Source organism: Morus notabilis, unplaced genomic scaffold, assembly GCF_000414095.1.
Source record: "Morus notabilis unplaced genomic scaffold, ASM41409v2 Scaffold733, whole genome shotgun sequence".
Classification (NCBI taxonomy): Eukaryota; Viridiplantae; Streptophyta; class Magnoliopsida; order Rosales; family Moraceae; genus Morus; species Morus notabilis.
The window spans coordinates 15652-38152 of record NW_010362477.1 but is presented as its reverse complement, the minus strand read 5'-3'; the positions used below and the strand labels follow the sequence as shown (position 1 = coordinate 38152).

The 22501-nt window shown below is 33.7% G+C and overlaps 3 protein-coding genes and 1 pseudogene across 7 annotated transcripts; 3 read left to right on the top strand and 1 right to left on the bottom strand.

Moving 5' to 3' along the window:
• Positions 1-986: 986 nt before the first annotated feature.
• Positions 987-3512, top strand: LOC21390649 (annotated as a pseudogene).
• A 2038-nt stretch (positions 3513-5550) lies between these two features.
• Positions 5551-12280, top strand: LOC21390648 (casein kinase 1-like protein 3). 5 transcript variants are annotated; one of them, XM_024168091.1, is made up of 18 exons: positions 5551-5656; positions 5824-5920; positions 6012-6052; positions 6142-6211; positions 6319-6467; positions 7094-7189; positions 7390-7460; positions 7626-7687; positions 7806-7869; positions 8054-8138; positions 8585-8711; positions 9315-9400; positions 9619-9682; positions 10378-10475; positions 10989-11159; positions 11252-11419; positions 11579-11712; positions 11828-12280. In XM_024168091.1, the coding sequence occupies exons 2-15, from the start codon at positions 5845-5847 to the stop codon at positions 11157-11159; spliced, it is 1260 nt and encodes a 419-aa protein (XP_024023859.1). In that variant the 5' UTR covers positions 5551-5656; positions 5824-5844; the 3' UTR covers positions 11252-11419; positions 11579-11712; positions 11828-12280. The 5 variants fall into 5 exon arrangements, with proteins under 5 accessions (XP_024023859.1, XP_024023858.1, XP_024023857.1 ...); XM_024168090.1 differs by having other exon boundaries at positions 11252-11430; XM_024168089.1 differs by having other exon boundaries at positions 11252-11481.
• Positions 12281-14412: 2132 nt separating this feature from the next.
• On the top strand, positions 14413-17405 carry LOC21390647 (VAN3-binding protein). Its single transcript, XM_024168073.1, has 9 exons — positions 14413-14419; positions 14547-14815; positions 15038-15103; positions 15633-15701; positions 15800-16169; positions 16347-16508; positions 16610-16659; positions 17054-17111; positions 17195-17405. Exons 1-9 carry the CDS (start codon positions 14413-14415, stop codon positions 17386-17388), a joined length of 1245 nt encoding a protein of 414 aa, XP_024023841.1. The 3' UTR covers positions 17389-17405.
• A 250-nt stretch (positions 17406-17655) lies between these two features.
• On the bottom strand, positions 17656-21849 carry LOC21390646 (probable lactoylglutathione lyase, chloroplastic). Its single transcript, XM_010101942.2, has 9 exons — positions 21580-21849; positions 20437-20644; positions 20231-20355; positions 20049-20113; positions 19160-19372; positions 18979-19026; positions 18388-18495; positions 18118-18258; positions 17656-17736 (listed from the first exon to the last, which is right to left on the bottom strand). Exons 1-9 carry the CDS (start codon positions 21719-21721, stop codon positions 17695-17697), a joined length of 1092 nt encoding a protein of 363 aa, XP_010100244.1. The 5' UTR covers positions 21722-21849; the 3' UTR covers positions 17656-17694.
• Between the last annotated feature and the right edge of the window lie 652 nt (positions 21850-22501).

The following is a 22501-nucleotide window of genomic DNA, read 5'->3' as shown; positions in this document are numbered from 1 at the left end:
ACAACTTTATATGTATTTTTTCTTTTCTTGAAATGATAATGCTTTAGACACAATTTTATCTTCTTTTTCAGGTTTATTTTTTTCTTAGTCTACTTTATCTAATAATTGATGCTCAGTACAAAATTGTTAAAACATTTTTTTTGGTGTAGACCAAAACATGTTCCTGATATCATGATTCATGTGATTCAGACGTATAAGAAGAAAGTAAAAGAGGAAATGTAAAATCTAGATGAAACCAAGCAAAAAAAATTAGTGTGTGTAAAATTAAAAAGAAACGATTAGATTATTGGAGATCTTTTTATATATAATGTGGGATTAAATCTGCACGTGCTTTCATCTCGCCCTCTTTAATATTGTGTGAGCTAGTTTATTTAAAAGCAAGATCAACGAATTTTATTAGGATTCATGGATTATATGTTTTTGGAGATAAAATGATACTGGCATTAAGATTCAATTATTTAAGTATAGAATTAGATTACAAAAACAAAACAAAACAAAAAAACAAAGACAAATTCTTTTGCTATTGGCCTTGTAATGGCAGAAACATTGAAATTTTACAATAGAGAATTAGTCATTTTACTAATAAGTAGTCAATTTAATGATAAAAGTAGCCATTAATATTTTTCCTCAAATTTTTAAAGAAATTAATATAAGTTGTCACATGTACTACTTGTGTGTTTTCTAGTCTTCGAAAGGAACACTAATGGACATTAATGCTATAGGCAAAATCTTGATTAAATATAAATCATGCTAGTTAAAAACACATTTCACGTGTAAAAAAAAAAAAGGCAATTCGCTTAATTAATCTAGTACTGTTCTACCTACCATATAGTAGACAAGATCGTGACATGTTCTTGATTTGATCGATTATAAATTCCAGCCTAGTTCTGAACATCTTTTAGTAAACTAGCTAGTCATAATATTTCCGAGACATAATTAAAGATATGAAAGTTATTTACAGATCAGTAGTTACATATTATCATTACTGTTTAGTTTTGTTTGCGGTTATTATGATTATTGCGCTTAATGCACAACAGACTAGTGCTGCCACGGTACCATTAATGTTAAAGGAGACCCGAAACCTGATTGACAAAGCCAACCAGAATGGCCTTATTTGGGTTTAGTCATTCCAAATCTATTTGAGATGAACCCTTTCATTAATTCTCCAGACTACAAACCTACTGATCAAATGATGCACATTTCTGGTAAGTGTGTGTGTGTGTGTGTGTATATATATATATATATATATGCACAAAAACACGGTAATTATATATGCCAAAACCCTAGCTACTATCTTGTATATGTACTAATTAGTTAATATTTAAAAAGGATCTTAATTTTATTGCTCATAATGTAGTTGCCTTTTCTTTTTGTTGATCGGCCGTTGTGTCATTTTTCAATGAAATTCTTCTTCCACAAAAAAAAGCAGTGAGAAACTTATGGCGCGTTTGGAACTCGTTCTAAAATAATTTTATTTTTTACATGAAAATGAAAATGAAAACATTTTCAATGTCAAACATAAATCATTTTTGAAAATGCATTTGGTAGTTTTATCAAGAGACTATTTTTAATATAAAAAACTCATTAATGTCTCTATCGCTTTCTCTCTGTTCAAGAGAGGAGAAAACGAAAATAAAAAATGAAAAATGATTAAAAGTCATTTTTCATTTCTCTTTCATTTTACACTAAACCAAAAAAATCGGTTTCATTTCCTTTTTTGTCTTTATTGCGCCAAACGTCGTTTTGAAAACGTTTTTATTTTTTTTTTTTTCAAAAAATGTGAAAAATAAAAACGGGATCAATTCCAAACACGATCCTAATTAAGATATATGTCTCTCGTGTTTCTCGTATAATAAATATGTACGAGATTTCTGTAATTTTATCGGTTTTCATTAAAGAAGAAGATTTCGGTTTGGAATTAAAGGTGACAAACGAGTAATATTAGTCATCACAGGACTGAGCATGGTACGTAGTACGCAATGTATATTCTAATATGCTTTGATCATTTTTCTTTATTTCTCTAGCTTTGCTCCATTTCTGACTCTTTTAGGTTCATCATATTGGCTAGTTAAATACATATGTGTGTGTGTGTGTGTGTAGACGAACGCAGGTATAACCACACAACTTCTGCTGAGCTTTTTTGATATGGAAGGAGTGGTGCACTATGGGATTGCTGGGAATGCAAACCCTTCCCTCAATATTGGAGATGTGGCCGTTCCTCAGTACTGGTCGCATACTGCTCTTTGGAATTGGCAGGTAAATTATTGTTATTATTATTAATATTTTTGAAAAATATACAATTATGAACTCAATTGGGATTTTAATTTCTATGATATATGGTATATAGTAACATTCTATTTCTGACCAGTTATTTTGATCACTAAGGATACTTCCAAAAAAAAAAAAAAAAAAAAAAAAAAAAAAAAAAAAAAAAAAACTTACGGGAAAGTGTTTAGGACTTTAAATTAAGAAAATCTTTAAGTTGTGTGTTTCTCTTAAGATGATTTTTTTTCCTGTTTAGTTTGCCTTTGGTTTTACTTTTCCTTCTTTCTTTTTGGCCTTTTATGACCTTGGTTTATTATAAGTTCTTCTTTTTCTTTTAAATTAATAAATCTTCACTTATTCCAAAAAAAAAAAAAAACAAAGAAGAAAGGAGTTGTTTCAAGGTGAAAAAAAAAATGATGACCTCCTATTTAAATGGGAAAGAAGCACTTAACTTTATCTGATCACTTGCGAAGAAATAGAGACTTTTTAAAAAAATCTACTCTCACCACCAAATACGTATACACGTCAGATTGTAGAAGTCCATCACATAATCAATATAATCAATATAAAGAAGTTTATAATGGGAAAATTAATTTTGCAACTTTTGTTCTTTCATAAACAAATATAATCAGCCTTTTGAGTCCCTGTTAATTCTCACTTTTATTCTATCGCCAAATCTTATATTTATAGTGAAATTACGAACTTATATTTGAATTTGATCAGACTTCTCTCTCGACGTCGTGAACTTCACGGCTTAGGTGGAGTTCTCGACCCATATCCTCTTCCTGCAAGAACTCTCATCGTCTTAAGGGCATTGCACGTATAACCATTTTCTCGACGTCAACGACTAATTCTCGGTTGAGAACATCTCGGCACTTGACAATCAAAGGAGTGGTCGATTGCTCGACCGTGGTGCAACAAATATAATTAATCCTCTAAAATTTAGCATGCATATAATTGATGGGCTAATACCACTTATTAATTAGGACCTAGAACTTGAGGGATGCCTGGACTCAACGACATGTTTGTCGACAACACCAAAGGTGTACACAGTTGACAAGGGAACAAGCGCTAGCATTTACCTAGACAATGCTGCTTACCGTGGCTTCATATATAGAAAATTTAATATTAGCCTGGTTGACATGGAGAGTGCATCAGTGGCCCTCCTCTGCTTTCAGCAAACAGTGCCTTATTTAATTCAAATAAGGTCTCTATTGTTCAAATATCAGCAAAAGTCATTATTTTGATCTTATTCAAAATAAATTGGGAAGGCATGAATTATCCTTTTCTAAACCTCCCTAGGTCAGATAATTGAAAAATTAATAAAATAACAGTTCATATTGATAGTAGAAAAGAATAAATCTTCCCTTAAGTTTCCTTAGAGATTTAATAATAAACAAAAATGTTATCTAATGACATAAGTTTGTGGAAGTTATGTCGCTTAACATATTGATAGAGTGCTAAAGCCGCGCGATTACTGTAGGAGAAGAAAAATTTTGTGACATTTTATTCTAATAAGTAGGGAAAATTAAGGACAATTATGTGTAACTAAAGTATATTTTTTTTTTCTTGCTTGTAATATATTTACAATGTTTGTACTCAAAAATAGAAAAGAACACATGCTAACAAAGTGACAAAAAGAGTTTTTAAATCAGTTTGAATCACTATTTTGACATGAATAATGCTCAAAATAACTTTAAAAGAGAAAATCTAAAAATTTTGAAAAAATAGGGATTTAGAAACTCATATTTTTATTGCTGAGCAAACTCTTTACAAAGTTCTCTTAGTTGGAGGATTTCTGTCTCATCTGAAATCTAAAATCCTTTTTTCAAAAAATAAAAAATAAAAAATTATAGTAAATATTTCTTATTTCACTATTATTTTTCATTTTTTGAAAATATTTTTAAAGTGTTGGACGACTAAAATGTATGAATTTGTGTATTAAACGCAATTAAATAACTGTCTATTTGTATTTTTTGAGTTATGGTGAATTGAGTTCAAGTATTGATTTGAGTTAAGGTATATTTAAGTATGGTTTGAGTTGAGACTCTAATTTGAGTTTGTGTTTAAACGTGCACAGTTTGAGTTATGGTTTGAATTGAGAATATATTTTGAGTTATAGTGTATTTGAGTTTGTATTTGGGTGAGTCAAAACTTGAATTTGTATTTAGACTCAATGGTGATGGAAAATTTTAATAGGGTATATGGGTGAGATTTTATTTGTCTCTTCATTGTGAACGTATAGAAAAAAATCATTTCAATTGGAATTAAAATGAAAAAATTATGACGTCTTTAAGAATATAAAAAATATTGTTCACTAACTTAAGTTTGAGTTTAAGAACTTGAATTGAATGATGAACTTTAACTCATATTTTAACCTTAAACTCAAGTTAAAATTTAAATTTTACAAAAGAACATAAACTTGAATAAAATTGTAACTTGAGTTTAATTTTTTTTTTAGTTTAAGTGCAAATGAACAAGCTCTAAAAGTGATGGATTTCGAAGTCAAGGTATATTTTTTTAACAATGTAAGGTTAAAAAAATATTGGCCGTGTTTAGAATTAATCTCGTTTTTGTTTTTCACGTTTTTTGAGAAAAAAATAAAAACGTTTCTAAAACGGCGTCTGGTGCAATAAAGACAAAAAAAGAAATGAATAATTTTTTAACGTAGTGTAAAATGAGAGAGAAATGAAAAACGACGGACGCGTTTGGAACTCGTTTTAAAATAATTTTATTTTTTGTATGAAAATGAAAATGAAAACGTTTTCAATCTCAGACAGAAATTATTTTTGAAAATACGTTTGATAATTTTATTAAGAGATTGTTTTCAGTATAAAAAAACCCATTAATGTCTATGTTTCTTCGAGAGAGGAGAAAACGAAAACAAAAAATGAAAAACAACTAAAAGTCGTTTTCATTTTTCTCTCATTTTACACTAAATCAAAAAATCATTTTCATTTCTGTTTTTTGTCTTTATTGCGCCAAATGCCGTTTTGGAAACGTTTTCATTTTTTTTCTTGAAAAACGTAAAAAATAAAAATGGGATCAATTTCAAACACGGCCGACTTTTAGTCGTTTTTCATTTTTTGTTTTCGTTTTCTCTTCTCTCGAGCAGAGAGAGAAAAAGAGACATTAATAAATTTTTTATACTGAAAATAATCTCTTGATAAAATTATCAAACGTATTTTTAAAAATAATTTTTATCTAAAATTAAAAATATTTTTATTTTTATTTTAAAATGAATTCTAAACGCGCCGTTAAAGAGGCCAGACAGCCGCACAGAGAGAGAAAGGAGTCAAACGTTCCGGAGTCGAACTTTCTAGAACTTCCTCCAATCGCCCCCAATTTCAAGTCTCACTTCTCAATCGATTCATCGCTGGTGCAGATTAAGGTAAGCATTCCCAATTCTACTTCTTGATTCACATCTCTCTCTTTGTTTCGCACGTTTTCTAGTCCTCGATTTTGCTCTTAATCTCCCGAAAATTGGACCAAAAGGCTTCCAAAATCGTTCATAATTCAATTCGTGTCTCAAATACTTACTTCTCATCAAAACCCTAGTTTTGGGTTTAGGTATTTCTTATGGAGAGGATTGTTGGAGGAAAGTACAAGCTGGGTCGCAAGATCGGAAGCGGTTCCTTTGGCGAAATATATCTAGGTACGTGAATTTTGATTGATTTTATTTATCGTCTTAGCTCCAATTATCGATTTTTCGATGTTGATTTTTCCCTCGGTTTTTGTTTTCTCAGCAACCCATGTCGACACCCGCGAGATCGTCGCCGTCAAGATTGTGAGTTGTTGATTATTTTCCTGATTGATAATTTTTCTTTGTTTTTTAGATTGCGAATTGATTGTTTGATTCGTTTTTGAGCTACGTAGGAGAATAACAAGACAAAGCATCCACAACTTCTGTATGAGGCCAAGGTGTATAACATTCTCAAACATGGAAGTAAGTATAGTTTTTTGTTTTGAAACTACATGCTTACATTAAGCAAGCTTTTCCTTCGAATCTTATGGTGGTGAGCAATTGATTTTTTGATTTTGTGAACATTTTAGGCGGTGTCGCGAGCATTAGATGGTCTGGAGTAGATGCAGACGACAATGTCCTTGTCATTGACCTTCTAGGACCTAGCCTTGAAGACCTGCTTGTGTACTGTGGGAGAAAGTTTTCGCTGAAAACTATTCTAATGTTGGCTGATCAGATGGTAATTGTCAATATATTTGATGATGGGTTTCTGTGAATATATTGTACAAGTCTGTCTTTGTTGCCATGTATTTTGCTATTTGAGAGCTGCTCTACACTGGATTTTTATTTTTTTATTTTTAAAAAGCAGTTTGTTGGGTTTCTTCACAGATTTATATTCTTTTCTAAAGTTTTCGTTTTTATAAGTTTTTAATATGCCCTATTGGATTGTTTCGTGATTAGGACTAATCTTCTTAGGTTTTCTTTAGAATGAATTTTGCTTATGCTTATAGGCAATACGAGCAGTTAAAAGGAAAATTATGGCTTTTGAATCCGTGTGTAGAAACTGAATTTTGCAAGAGTTTCTATAAGACTTAAAGTGAGGTTTTTATTTTTTATTTATTTTTTTTTCCATTTAAAACGGGTGTAATCATTCTCGCTCTATTTTTGTGCAAAAAGACCAAAGTTGTTCATGTAAATTATGTAAACACTCCTAGAAGTAGCTTTTTGAATCTTAAAGAGCCAAAAAAAGCTTTATGAATAAAGCCCTTGCCTGGCCTGGAGTTGTGAGCCCTCCTTAGTTCCCCTTCACTCAGTTTGGTCTAAGTTGTGTATAGATGTGATAATTGTTTCTTTAACTGAATGCAGATTGCAAGAATACAGTACCTGCATTCCCAGGGGTTCTTGCATCGAGACATCAAACCGGATAACTTCCTCATGGGTCTTGGCAGGAAAGCGAATCAGGTAATGTTCATTTGAGTGTATCTTTGTGAACCTTCAACTTGCAGGGTTAATGTATTCTTTCGGGTTCGTTTTCCTTTCTAATGCTGATAATTTTTTACTATTAAATTCCATCCTAACTTGCAGAGACTCTTGTTTTCTATATGGTCACTGTCTTTCTGTTTTGCTATAGTAATATTTCTTTTTCTTGAGTATTTGTGTAGGTTTACATTATTGATTTTGGGCTTGCGAAAAGATTCAGGGATTCTACGACAAACAGACATATTCCTTACAGGTAAATATTTGACCACTGGGTAATGATTAAAAGCTGGTGACATTTCTATTCAATTTCAATAGGGACAGTGTTATTTGTATTATATCAATATTAGTTGTGTTAATTTTAAGTTCCTACCTGTCCTGGTTGTGCTTGTCTGAATTTTCCTTTTATAAACTCATGCAGAGAGAACAAAAATTTAACTGGAACTGCACGTTACGCGAGTTGCAACACTCATTTGGGTATAGGTAAGCAGACCTTTTCTTTTTTTGTTCTTTTTTTGTTTTTGTTTTTTGTTTTCCTCTTTCTTTTAGTTTGTTCCAAATACTGGATAACACTATCAACTTCTTTTGTTTTACTTCCCAGAGCAAAGTCGTCGCGATGATTTGGAGTCACTTGGCTATGTTCTTCTATACTTTCTGAAAGGAAGGTATTATTCTGCATTCAATGCTGTTATTACAAGCTTTTAAATTCTTTCTTGTTAGTCTTATGGTGGTGAATTAATTTTTGTCGAGTGCTTTTGGCAGATCAATGGCCTTGACAGTCCTTTTTTCGATTAGATAATTTGGTCCCACTAAATTGCTTCTGACTGATTGTTTGTTTTCTGCATTTAGCCTTCCTTGGCAGGGTCTAAAGGCTGCCACAAAAAAGCAAAAATATGACAAAATACGTGAGAAGAAAATAGCAACACCCATTGAGGTATATATGTTTTTCTTTTGCATACATGGCTTGAGTGTGAAATTCGTATGTAGATTCCAATTGGTTGGCTGTTTGAACTCTTCAAAAGTGATCGCTCTCGTTTTCGTCCCTCTCTCTCACTCTCTCCGAGCTCTTGACAATAAGTTAGTACTAGAGTCTAGACTATTAAAGCGACCTGAATCAATTTGAATGACCAGAAGGGTTAACCAGAGGAATTTCTTGTAGAACAGCGTGCACTTTTTGTTTTTGGAAACTATTCCTTATATTCCTTCTTTTTTAAAAGAAATCTAGTTCATTGGAAGGCTATGTAGAAATTTAGAGAGATTTTCAGAAGCATCTTGGAGAGCCATTGTTGTTTGCAAATAGTATATTGTTCATACTTCATTCTTATTATGTAGCTTTTATCATTTGATCATAATTTCTATCTAACACTTTACTGTTCATAGGTCCTATGCAAGTCACAACCTGTGGAATTTGCATCATACTTCCATTATTGTCGCTCCTTAACCTTTGATCAGCGACCTGATTATGATTTTTTGAAGCGCTTGTTCCGTGATTTATTTACTCGCGAAGGTATTAATACTATACGAATGTTGTAAGAATAGATATATTGATGTCTTTTAGTACGAGATGTGGCTTTTACTTCGTCTGTTAGAGTTGATGACTGGTATTGACTTGAAAACTATTTTGTCTTTGAAGCACTTTATGTGAGCTACAAGTTCTTTTACACAACTAATTAGACTACAGAAGAATCTATAATTTATCTTATTACACTATACAAAAAATTTTGTTATACACTGGATAATATATGTAAAATTTGCGAATGAATTTATAGTGGTACGTAACCCATGGGACAAAAAGTGTCTGGATATTGATGGTGGAATTTACTTTTCCTCTATGAAATTAAGTTCGAGATCGAGAGAAATTCTGTTCAGAATCAGCACTTAGGCCTCTTAATTTCGTGTAAACTATCTCTTCATCTGAACATTGATGGTTCTGGTGCCTCATCTACATGTGACTGAAAATTCTCTCATGTGCATTCTGAATTTGAAAATCGTGTTTGTTTCTTAATTTGTTTTTGTCCTTGTCACTTTGTCATTTTTGCTATTTGCTATTAATTTTTTCTGATGGACAGCCCGTTTGATTTTATGTTTTTTTCCCTCACATTTTTTACAGGATATGAGTTTGATTATGTCTTTGACTGGACAATTATGAAGTACCAACAAGCAGCACAACAAGCAAGAGTGCAGGCTCAGTTTTCTGTTAGTATTTGCCATTACCTTTCTGCTATTCATTTTGCAATACATCACTTCCCAAATTTGTGTACAGGACCATTTTTTGATTTTTCACCTATAAGTTTTTCTGGTACTTAAGTTTTAATTGTTATAGCTTCAGGATTTCTTAGATAACATTAAATTATTTATTGCATTTCTAGGAAATTTTGATTTTCAACTTGTATGACCTTCTATCCGTGTTTTAGAATTTACAGCCTGTTGGAGTAAGCAGCAGTCAAGCACAGCCAACGGCCGTAAGTAAGCATAAAGGTAATCTCGACTTATTACCTTCCTCTATCAAAGTCAATAATTTTGTTATCTTTGCTGGCTTTCAAATTTTGAATGATGAATATAGTTACATCATGAAAACATGGAAATTGTCCTCCTCCCCGGCCCGCTCTCTCTCTCTCGGTTTGAAGTGATATCTCCTTCCTTCAGTTTCTATGATTATGGTCCCCATGCCAAAGCTGTTTTTTTTTTTGTCTGACTTTGCATGAAGCTGTTCAGAAGACATGAAATGTTTTGCCGTGTTTTAGAAGCTTTAAGTTTGCAATCTCTTTATTACTAGTGAACTGACATTATGTCCAATTAGTAATACTTTTAAGAAAAGTAAGGTGAAAATCAACATCACCTGGAAGAAGGCAGAGAAATTTGTAAAATCTTGATCTGTTTCTTCTCACATTTTATGGGTCAAAGACTATGATCGGTACTGGTCCTCCTCTGATTGAACTTTCAAAGATCCATCTGATATGTTTCTGATTCTATTAATTGGTTTCATTTAGTTCCATTACAACTTTGGAGCTTGGTTTGAAAATCTTGTTAAGATTTGGCTTTGAATGGATTGTGAAAGAGGTTTTTGGTATGCCAAAGTTCTTGTATTGGAGAGTCCTGGTTATCTGTGTAGATTAATGATGTACTTGATGACTTAATAACGCTTCCTTCTTTGTTGGGTTTGCATGTTGCAGAACCAAGAAGCTCAAGTAATATTGCAAATCCAGATGTTCATGCGCATTTTAGATCATCAACGACACACGTCTCAAGTGCTGAAACAATAGCTAAAAATGTAAGTAGCATTGTTTTGTTTTTATGGTTCATTTGCCTATATTTCGTTTCCATGTGATCAAGTGGCTATATGCATGAAAAGTATATTTAGTGTCAACCCCTTGCAGCTTGCAGATGGTGCACTGAATTCAATTTTTCATATGGTTATTCAATTTCTTGTCCATTTCCTCTTCTCCACCTAGTTTAGCAAACGAAGTAAAAACTGTAAAAGAAATACGGTTATTATTATTGTTGTTGTTGCTGCTAAGGAGGGAATGGGGATGATTGGGGTCTGCGTTGTATTTCACTTATGTTCTTGTACACCTCTTCTTTTATTTTATGTACTCAAAAGGAAAAAGGGTAAAGGAAAAGAGCTTGTTGGTACGTGATGGGGTTTACCTTGCAATGCTAAGGATTAGTAGAGTACGCTTACCTTGCAATGCTAAGGATTAATAGAGTACGCTTTGGTAAAAGTAGTTGTTTCTCTTTTGTTGCTTTCTATTAGTTGTTCATCACTTATTATGTTGTTGCACAGGCTGTGAGCAATGCGCCGGTTCCTTCCACTGCGTTTGTCACCAAAAGAAACTTTCCTTATCCAGAGGGGCCATCGTCAAATTCAAACTCGGGTCGTGCATATGGGAACAAAGATGTAGCTTCAAGTAGCTGGTTATCACCATCAAACAGAATATCTTCAGCAAAGCAATAGGTATTCATTTTATCACTAGTTTAGAAATGATATTTATGTGCTTGGACATCGCAAGTTGTTGCTGTCATCTGAGCATTTTAATGCTTTTCCAGCTACAGTATGAAGTGTTGTGCTATCAGTTTGGTTGCTTATTCTTCCAACAGAAGGTGACATATGGTGGATGGTGCCTTGCGAAGAAAGAAGCCTAATCGAGTGGTGCCTGCCCAAAGTCAGAAGAATCTACCGGACATTGCTTGGACTCGACCTGTCAGCACATTGAGGTTTTCTGCAAGTATAAATGGCAAAAATGACAAAACCTAATTTCGTATTGTGTGGATGATGTGTAAAGTGTCTTCCCCCAGCACTCTGTTGTTTAAAGAGCATAAAATGTTTCTTTGCTGTTATTCAGTTGTTTTGACCATGTATTTCGTTTAATTCAGGATTGAGTTGCTTTCTGTTCTTAATGCTGTATCTTTTTTGGATCAAAGCCTTGGATGTTCACCTGGATCAGTTTGAACCCAGGTATACCCTGGTACTTCAGAGTTCTCATGAATAAGTAAACCTTTTGTTTCAGGTACTCATCATCTTGCTATTTTTCTCAAGTTTTGTTAGATTTTAGCGGTTCGAAAAGGCCTTGCATTTAACTTAATAAAATGCTCATTTGCATTCCTCTCTTTTGTTTGCTCCAGATATTGAAATGAGAGAAGGGAAGGTTTATACAGGATGAATGGGAGAACTTCATTGGATTGTTGATGTCAAATGGAGAATCTTTCTAGTTTTTCCATTTTCTATTGTTCTTTTTGATTATTTGTGCCTTAATTAAAGGTTTCAATGTAAACACTAAAGTCCATAAGTGTAGAGTACGGTTAGTTGGGAAAGGTTTTTATTTTTTAAACTCTTTTTTGAGTTTGCCAAGAAAAAATAATCTAGTAATAATTCCTAAAAAAACGCAATATGTTTCGGCTTGTCCTTCATTTGACTCCTACTGTAGATAAGAATCTTTTGATGCTCACGTGCTTTTACAGAACTTGTGTACATTTTTCTCTTTTTGGTTGTCTTAATGTCCATCCCTTTAGCCTTTCTTTAGGGATATGCCCTGCTTTAACTCAAGTCAGCACTGTCGGATCATTTTATTTTATGCATTTTAGTCATCGTAGTTATCATTGATCTTGGTTAAAAAAAATTAAAAAGGTGAAAAAGTAAAAGAGAATGCCTGTACTGCTACTCTTGAAATCCGGTGGTGGAAAAGTTAAAAAAAAAAAAAAAAAAAAAGTCTTAACGGTACTCTAGAAATCCGGTGGTGCAATCCCATTGTTGGAGAAAGTGATTTTTTGTTGCAGTTGTATTATAATAGGATTATAGCATAATAGGGTTTCTTAAACAATTGAACTACCTCTGAACAAAAGTCTAGAGAAGTGTTTTAAGTGCCCATTTGGTAAAAATAGGTTCGAGATGTAGTGATTTGAATTTTTAGTTTGAAATATTAAAAATAAGGGGGTGTAAACTCCAAATTCTTAGGATTTTGTTTTTTGGTTTGAAAACATTATTTTATTGGTTTGAATTAAGCTAATGTTCGTTCAAGACAACTTTTTGATTCGCTTGAATCTGTTTTACCTACGGCCTTCAAGAAAATGAAAGGGGAAAATGGAGTTACTGGCTTTGGTGCAGAGTGCAGACCCTTTTGTCTTCCTAGTGTGTGTAAGTAATGGGTCCTCTCAAAATAAACAAATCCGTAGACAAACCACAGAATAATGTGGAAGGTTTTATCATGACAGAGGGATCATAATTGCACGAGCTTAATTATTGAGGATTACTCATGAGCTCAATCTTGCGGGTGTAGGGCCTTTAGTTGCAAGTATCAACCTCGTAAAGCTAAGAAGTTGTTGAATATTGCTAAATTAAGATTTGCAGTGCAAAATATTGGGATTGTGGGGCCTTGGAATATTGGTAAGTGCGCCATTTGCACGCACTTAATGACATGATCAATCTTTAATAAGAAATGATTAAGGAGCTATGCCACACGGGTATCCTCTGTTTGGTGGGTGGGATAATGTTGATGTCATATAATGCTAGCATTGCATGAAACAAAAGTTGCTGAAAAAAAAAAAAATAAACGGGTAAAAACAACAGCTTCTTGAATTATGTTTTTGTTTATGATAGGTTTAGGAGAAATTTCCTTTTAAAGGAAAATTTCAAGTGCATTTTGATAGGGAAGCATGGAATCTTACCCCTCAAAAGAATCTATATGAATCCATCAATTGAAGAGCCAGAGTAGAATGGATGTGGCATGCTCAATAATCTAATATAGTAAGTAATTACTTCATATAAATAACAACCAGGTTACTTTAAGTAATTAGGTGGGTGAGTTTGAACAAAGCAATAGTTGGATTTCTTGCCTTCTAGAAAATGAGCATGCCGTGTTTCATCTTCTATTTATCATGCTAATATACAAAAAATTCTAAATATACGATCACTGTTTACATAAGTGAGAGTGCATCAAAATTGTCACATAGTAGTGTAAGACTCATTTGGTCTCACTTTTGTCACGTGGTGTTAATTCCGATATGTTGTAACACATACATTAATGCATCACAAATGTTGATGCATAACACTTCTTTTACCTTCTCCTTCTATTAGCTTATCAAAATAAATAAGTAAAACAACAAATGAAGGACAAGATAGAATTCAGAAAGCGTGCCTTATGTTTGTTACTAGGGAAGGTAAAAAGGTAGCAGCAATCAGCCTCTTCTTCTTGGTCCTCTAGGCATGCATAATTGCACAGAATTTGTTTGGTTGCACTAATCCACAGAGCACTATAATGGACCCTCAGTTTTCACTTTAGACCCATTAGTGATAATGGTGACAAGAGAACCCTAGCAATGATGAATTCTGCCGCTCAAAAGAACAAAAAATAAAAATAAAAATAAAAAGTTTCTTTAGCTCTTTATGTCCAAAGCACCAAAGAGTGGAAAAGAAAAGAAAGGATGTAAGGTGGGAGCAGAAGATGATTGACCTTTGATGGGGTCCTCTTATTTTAGTACATAGAATAGAATTTTGTTTTCACTTCCTATTTTCTCAATAAACAAAAAATGCAACTCACTTTACCTTATTTCATTTTAAATATCTCACTGTGCACTTCTTCTATTTCACCATCTTCTTCTCTGTCTTAACTCTCCAAAGACCGAGTGATCATGAGTTTTAGGCTTGGAAAGTAAGGCAATCTTGTTTGTTAGATTTTAAGTAGAGTTTACTCTTTAGTCTGCTTTGGAGAGTAATGGAAGGTAAGTGTATAGAAATAGTTAAACTCAAAACCAAGCAAAGCTTTTCAGTCATTTTAGAGTTCATTTTCAATGAGAAAATAGTGCTTACTTTTTATTTTTATTTATTTTTATTTTTTTTGGGTGACAGTGAGTTCTTGTGCTGCCAAATGCGCATTGCATAGGCTGGAGAACATAGACGAAAATGGTCCTGCAATTTGGGAAGCAACCTCTTGCCCGCCGCCCGAAACGCCAACCGAATCCATGGAGTTTCTAGCGAGATCGTGGAGTGTTTCTGCAATGGAGCTCTCCAAGGCTCTTTCAAATTCTCACGTTGGCTCTCAAAATCTTGTGCAGTCAACAGTGTCTTCAGATGGCTCTGAAGTTCGTGACGCAACTTCTACAACTCTGAATGAATCTGTAAGACTTATTAAGAGAATATATTGTGTGTCACTGAACTTACTAATTATCAACACACCATTCAGTATAGTATTTGTGTTTAACAGATACCATAAAAAACTAAAAGTGAGTGTGTTAGATATTCTTAAATGAGGCATTTATCAATGTGTTTGCTTGTCTTGCTATTTTTTAATACCTTCTGTTGGCTAGAATTGTCAATTGAATTATTTTTACTTGTAACAGCTACTCCAGCAGTTACCAAGTGAAAATAGCCCTCCAATATCCCCAAGAGGCAGTGATGAAATGAAGGTAACTAAATATAACTCTCTCTCTCTCTCTCTCTCTGTCTCTCCTATATATATATATATACTGAAATCGTGGCCAGATTAACATGCCATTAGTAGTCCAGCAATCTCCCCTGTTTCTCTAAGGGCTTTATCATCATTTCGTTGTATTTTGTTTTATTTTTATTTTTATTTTTTGTTTTTCAAAATCCTCCAAAAAGGAAGGAAATTGCATGAGGATAGACAAAGGAACCTCAGCAAAGGATTGGGGTCTATGTCATCATCATTACTCATTTGCATGCAGTTTTATATTGTTTTGTTTTGTTCCCTTAAAAAAAAAAGAAAAAAAGAAAAAGAATACCCACTTTGGAATGACTTCAAAGAAGTCAATAATTAATCCTCTTGAAAGGTTGACTTTGTTTTGGCCCAGGATGAGGTTTGGACGTATATATGAACCTTCCCTCTCCTTGTTTTGTCCTTCATGAACGGCTAGCTTGTTTTGTTATATAAAAAATTAAGAGAGAGCCAGGTTTTCAGCCCCATTTTCCGTGCAGGAGTTATTGCTACTTCATCAAGCACTAAATCCAGAGTTTCTTTCGAGTCAACAGCTCCTCAAAAATGGGGTAATCTCAAATATTGTCTTCTTTAAGATCAATGCTTTTTTATCACTAGTATAACAAATTTACCATCTAATTTTACTACTATGATAATTACTCTGCAGTTATATAAGAGCATACTGAGGAGAAAAACAACGGGTAGGTGGTTAAAAGATCAGAAGGAGAAGAAGAAGCAAGAAATCAGAACCCAGAATGCCCAGTTGCACGCAGCAGTATCCGTGGCAGGGGTTGCCGCGGCTGTTGCAGCGCTTGCAGCCACAGCTGCGTTGCCCGAGACATCAGCAGCCCACCAGAAACCGCCTCCAAATACATCCGCTGCAATGGCATCCGCAGCTGGTCTAGTAGCGTCTCATTGCATTGAGATCGCCGAGGAAATGGGAGCTGATCATGACCAAATCTTTGCGGTGGTTAACTCCGCGGTTAATGCAAGGACTAATGGTGATATCATGACCCTAACAGCAGCTGCAGCTACAGGTATAAACGACTTCTCTAAGCGCTTCTTAAATTTAGATAATATTTAGAGTAGGCATAGAAACTTCACAAAATATCACATAATTCGAAATTCTATCAAAACCAAGTTGAATTATGAAGAAATTGATCTGAAATCTAGTTTAACAAATGAAGTCCAAGTGTTGCATTTGTGTTTTACAGCCTTAAGAGCAGCTGCCATTCTAAGGACAAGATTGCAGAAAGGGTATGGAACTACAGCATTTGCACTGCCTGATGAAAAAGGTGAAGGCAATGATTCAAATATCGTTGCAGCTCTGAATTTTGTTTCCAAGGGAGGAGAAATTCTCAAACGCACTAGGAAAGGTACACTAGTTGGCATGCAATTCCCTTTTCTGTTAATTAGATACAGTTACCCCACGAGTAAGTTACATATTTACAATTAATGTAATACTCTATGATTACAGGAGCTCTCCATTGGAAGCAAGTTTCTTTCAGCATTAACTCAAACTGGCAGGTAAATTGTAAAAAGGGGTATTTTTAACAAAAGAAATTATAAGACAAACTTGATATTTAATAATATCCATTTATTCGGGTGTTGTTTCGTAAAACTTCTCTTTTGTTCAAACTGAAGTGAAGGTTGGAGAGATTCTCAAGAAATTGCTTTAGAAAATCTCACTTTTCACTTTCAAAAGAGGGAAAAGAAAAAAAGAAAAAAAAGGTGGAAAGTGTTACTATGCAAGGCCTATACGTTTAAAAGATTTTGAAAAGGAATGAACTGAAGAACCTTCAGTTTTGAGCTTTCTCGATAGCAAAGATTACAAATAAGTAATGGGTTTTTGTCTCTTTTTCCCCAATTCATCTGGTGGCCAATCATTTCAAATTACTGTTGGATACGAAATTGGAAACAGGTTGTAGCCAAAATGAAAAGCAAGTACATGGCTGGAACATTTACAAAAAAGCAGAAATGTAAGCAAGTACTCATACCCAGAAGAATCTATTCTTTTTGTCTCTACCCCAGTCAGCTGTTCTAAGCCATGCTTTGGTTGCAGGTGTGGTCACTGAAGTCTGCTGTGACATCCTGGCATGGCCCGGAAGGGAGAAGGACAACGGCAGCGAATCAAGGGCATACTTCGGAATAAAGACAGCTGACAGGATTATAGAGTTTGAATGTAGAAGTAAAGAAGACAAACTAATGTGGACTGAGGGAATCCAACATATGTTGAATTGTCTGTTGTCATGCTAATGTAACATTTGTTCAAGTCTTGCACCATGGCATAACGATTCCTACCATCTTTCTTTCACAAAAAGAAACTTGCAATGCATAATCCTAGGTGTACAAAACAGTTCTTACCCGCCTTTTTTCTGTTTTTCTAAATTGACTTTTACAATAAATGTACAGAATGACCTATGTACGAATCTTCGGTAAGTTCTCTAATGGTGTGCCTCTGGAGAAATATTCTTGAAACTGTAAGCTACATACTACAGAAAAATTGCAATGACTCTCATGGATTCAGTGTAGAGATTTGGAAGCTGGAGGTTGATACTTTGGTCACTCTAGCTCCTTCAGAAAATCAATATTATCAACAAAGACCTGCAGAAGGGACAATATCAAAAATCAAATCACATAGATCGATGGCACAAATAAGATGCATTAAATTTCCCTGGGATTTAGAAATTAAGATCTTGTTAACTTTCAACTTCTAAGGCGTGCTTATATTAATGAAAAGCTTGCACCAGACTAATGATTTCTAATTGCTCTAAAAATGTGTTTTTCTGCAAGCAATCACCCTTCAATTTGTAATATTGGCTCTATAAAAGGTGTTTTCCTTCCTAGGTAAAACAAGTATGAGAGCTAGTATACATGTCTTCAACCATTTGAGTATAAAAATACTGTTAGAAGAAAAAAACTGAGTTGACTTCTGGTAAGCAAAAAATCTAGCATAACAGAGGATTATAGAATGAGGGGACATACAGTTTTCCAACCATCCAGATCCAAACAAGCAGTAATCTTCGTATTGATACCCGGCAAAGAACCAGGTTCACGAATAATCGTCCCTCCGCAAAGTTTGATTGCTTCTGCTGTCTTATAGACATCATTGGTCCCTATTGCAATCTGTTAAAGGTTTTAAACTCAAGCTCTATTACATGATAAACAAAAGCACAAGGAAGGGAGTTTATATAAATAGTAGCTACCATGTTCCCAAACAGGAAAATGGATCATAGGAAAAGGAAAAGCATTTACCTGTGCATAACCGTTTCCTTTGTCATAATCCGTGACACCATAGTTATACGTCAGTTCTAGAACTGCATTCTTATCTTCTGGACCATAACCCAGCATAGCCACCGTATACTGGAGAACATGCATAACCAATAGAAATTTGAGTAATAATACACAGGAAAGAAGATATAAGCAATATATTAGATTCAAAAGAGGGTAAAATATAACTAGAAAGTGAAAAACACATAAGGTTTCGGAAGAATAATAATTTCTTAGAAGGACAGAATGCCAAAAGTAAAATTGGCGGCTAGCAACTTATCAGCAGGCCACAAATTTCTTTGCCGGAGACAGGGTTCTAATTTAAAGGGGAAATAAATTGACGTTTTCAGTTAGGTCTTGAATACATCTACTTCCAAACATCTCATTCTAGGAAAAACTTTAGCAGGGCCTCCATTACCAAAAACATAAACAAACTGTTTTGCGCCAGTCAGCAACTTGTATGGCCATTATAGCTATGGAATGTTTTGGTCACAACTAGCATTGTTTGTCATGCATAATTATGTAACGTATTTAGCTTTCTCATTTGAAATTCACAATGCAGAGAAAGTATTTTACCTTGTAGTCAGGGTTATCCTTTATGTGGAGAAGTTCCATGCCAAAAGCCTAATAACCCGAGAGGGGCAAACGGGCAAAGATAAGAACTTCAGCAGCTTTTAACCACAATGATCCAAACTAGCAAGAACTAATTGTTTAAAATTTTTAGAGAAGTCGTTATGCTGCATGGAACATCATGTACCTTCTTATAGAAGTTAATAGCACGGTCAAGATCACCAACACGAAGCATAACTTGGCATAGTGGCTCAGGAGTAGGCCCTCTCTCCAAAAGCTCAAACTTATAACCGTCAGGATCTTTGATGAAAGCAATTACTGTACTGCCACCTTTGACGGGACCAGGCTCCCTCGTAACGGTCCCTCCCTTTGCCTTTATGAGTTCAACTGTTCTAGCAACCTGCAAGAAAAGTTGTAATGGAAAACCATAAGAAGTTCGGAAAAAACTATCTTACCGAACAACCTTTGACAATTGAAATGACGAAAACTCACATGATTCATTAGAGGTTTAAGGTTGGTTAAGGTGACATCTTTTGTCACAATTTTCTTGTATGAATGTTTTGTTAGAGAAGGTGTTGATTAAATATTCACATTGGAATTACCGTTAAGGGATTTGGTTGAAAATGCAACCCCAATATAATAGCTTATGATTTTTCATTTTCTATAATAACATAAAATGCTCCATTTCCTGTACGTCAAGATCTTACAGCTCCATTTCCTGTACGTCAAAATCTTACAGCTCCATTTGGCATCATTCTCTGACAACTAATGAATTTGGAAAAGAACTAAACAGACGCAATGTTTTGACAAAATGCATAATAAGAACAGTGAACTAGAGCTAACTTGAGATACATGAACCACTCAAATTTGCTGTTAATGCAGAAACACAACATCCCCCCTCCCCTGCAAAAGGCTCCGATAAAATAAAAATTCCAGAAAATGTAAGAAACCATAAGCATCTTCTTTCAAGTAAGCATGGATTCCAGTTATAGATACTGTAAAGCAGTGTCAAATAAATTGTAATTTATTTGCAAAAGATAATGCGAAAAGCTTATTTGTTTTCTATAGGAACTTACATCCTCAACTGCAATGCCAAAATGGCCAAAACCGGTACCAATGTCATATTTGTCCACTCCATAATCTAGCATTGAGAAAACACAGAACAAAAAATTCAAGCAAGAAGTGATTATACAGCTTGGGAGATGGTTACAAATGGGTGAAAATTCATATAAATTGTAATCAGGTGAATTTGACTTACTATACGTGAGTTCAACAACAAAATGAGAATCTTCTGGCCCAAATCCTAGAAAAGCATTGGTGTATCTGTCCTCAGGTATGTCGCGCTTTCTTAATAACTTCATTCCCAAGCATTCAGTATAGAATCTGCATCTCAAGAAAACAATAATTAGCTACCTGTGGGAAACTTCATCATTGATATTTGAAGCAACTGCAAAATAGACTTACTTTATAGTCTTATCCAAGTCCCCCACCCGGTAGACGACATGGAGCATTCGTCGTTTGTCATTCTTGACCCACTCCAACACATTTTCCTTGGTTGTAGTAGTTGTGGCTGCTTGTGCCATTATCCTATCTGAGGCAGCCTCTATAGTGTTCCCTTCTGTCCTCAAAATATTTGATGCTTTTACACCTAGTAACTGTGACTGTGGGAGAGCTGAGAAATCAACCAAAAAAAAAAGTGTTATAAAATAGGGGCATGCTCACATATACTTCACATGAATGAAAAGGGAAAAGGAGGAGTTTGTAAGTATTCCTTTTTAGCTTTCGAGACTCAGTCATGTGTATACTTACAAAATCAAGAATAGTAGTTTGACGGCCCGCACGATTTAGGAAATAAGAAATAAGAATATCAATCCTATCATCCTTGGTATTTTTTCCACTAATAGGAATAAGGTCAGATTTACTTAGATACCCTTCTAAAGCCTTAGTAGATAAATTGATGAGCCTCCCATTCCTATGTTTAGTAAGCACCAGAAAATGGAATTAGATTGTTTCCATTTTCACGTCCTAAGAGTAAGAGATAAGTAAATGTTAGAAAGTAAATCAACGATCCTCATTCTTATTCTTTCATTTTCCTTCTAATATATATATATATATATATATATATATGTATATATATATATATGTATGTATATATTTTGGAAAGGACATTTTCCTTTAAATTGATAATTCTCTGTTAATTAAATTTTCCATTTCCATTCTCTCTAGTTTAACATTACAAGTCATTTAGGTTGACTAACATGGCGTGTACTACTATTTTCAACAGCAAAAAGACAAAGCCAAGCTTCCTCGTAATTTCCCTTTTTCCTTAAGCCCCTATTTTCTCGGAAAATACTAAGAAAAAAATTAGCCAGAGCCCAGAGCCAACTGTACAACATTTGTACGAAAAGTAGAAAACTAACACAAGACATTGAAACACACACATTACTCATGACCCCACTTTTACCTTCATAATATGTTTGCTCATTTCACATTAAAACTCTATTGTCATGATTCATGACCAAAAAAAAAAAAAAGAACCAGAAGCATAAAACACAGGAAAATAAGAAAGACATTGGTATAGCAGAAAATGAGTATAGGATTGGTTACCAGAGCCGAGGTGAAAAAGAGCGAGTCTTCTAGAAGGAAGGTAGGAGGAATTAGCAAAGCGCAAAGAAGCAGCGGTTGAAGATGATGATAGAGGAAGTGAAGCTCTGAGATTTGGAGCAGCCGAGAAGAGAAGAGATGCCATTTTAGTCCGTCTTTCGTTGTGTACTTGTGTTTCGATCTTTTGCTGTTTCAGCTGTTTGTAATCTGTGAGGAAGATATTTGGGAGATATTGTGGGTGGTGTCATGTGTAGGGTCTTTGGGTGGCACCATAAAACGACAACTAATTAACCTATTGAGTTAGGGTTAATTATATTTGAATGGAATAAAATTCAAAATTGATATTCGGTTAGATTTATAAAAAAAAAAAAAAAAAATTATTTAAAAAAAATGATTATTTATTTTTTTGGGTGAATTATCATTTATTTCTCACATAAGGGGAATAGTCATTTTAAATTATTTTCTTTATTTTTTTTTCATAATTATCCTTCAATATTATAATATAATTAAAAAAGATTATATAATAGTTATAGGAATTGTCACCAATTTGGTATCAGATTAGAGCGGCATATATATATTTCTTTTAAAAATAAGTATATTTTCTCTTAAAACATGTATAATGTGGGGAGACACTTATAATTTGTCTAAACAATTTTTTAGATGAAATATACATGTTTTAAAAGGAAATATATATTTTTTAAAAAATATACACGTGTCGCTCCAATTTGATACCGGATTAGAGACTTTACCAGTAGTTATATCTTATAATATGTAATATAATGTAATATACAATAAAAATATTATAATATAATATAGTTATAAAAATATAATAATTAATTTATAATATAGTTATAAATTATAATATATTTATTTAATATTCTATAATAATATATAAAATATATAATAAGGTAATTATATCTTATAA

Excerpts from the sequence above, each read along its gene's own strand:
- LOC21390648 (XM_024168088.1), top strand. The coding sequence starts at position 5,845 with ATGGAGAGGATTGTTGGAGGAAAGTACAAGCTGGGTCGCAAGATCGGA. Across the intron at positions 6,053-6,141 it reads AGATCGTCGCCGTCAAGATT|GAGAATAACAAGACAAAGCA; the intron begins GTGAGTTGTTGA and ends TGAGCTACGTAG. Across the intron at positions 7,461-7,625 it reads AACAGACATATTCCTTACAG|AGAGAACAAAAATTTAACTG; the intron begins GTAAATATTTGA and ends AAACTCATGCAG.
- LOC21390647 (XM_024168073.1), top strand. Across the intron at positions 16,170-16,346 it reads AACAGCAGCTGCAGCTACAG|CCTTAAGAGCAGCTGCCATT; the intron begins GTATAAACGACT and ends TGTGTTTTACAG. Across the intron at positions 17,112-17,194 it reads ATTTACAAAAAAGCAGAAAT|GTGTGGTCACTGAAGTCTGC; the intron begins GTAAGCAAGTAC and ends CTTTGGTTGCAG.
- LOC21390646 (XM_010101942.2), bottom strand. The coding sequence starts at position 21,721 with ATGGCATCTCTTCTCTTCTCGGCTGCTCCAAATCTCAGAGCTTCACTT. Across the intron at positions 20,114-20,230 it reads TGTTGTTGAACTCACGTATA|ATTATGGAGTGGACAAATAT; the intron begins GTAAGTCAAATT and ends TCTCAATGCTAG. Across the intron at positions 18,259-18,387 it reads AAGGAAACGGTTATGCACAG|ATTGCAATAGGGACCAATGA; the intron begins GTAAATGCTTTT and ends AACCTTTAACAG.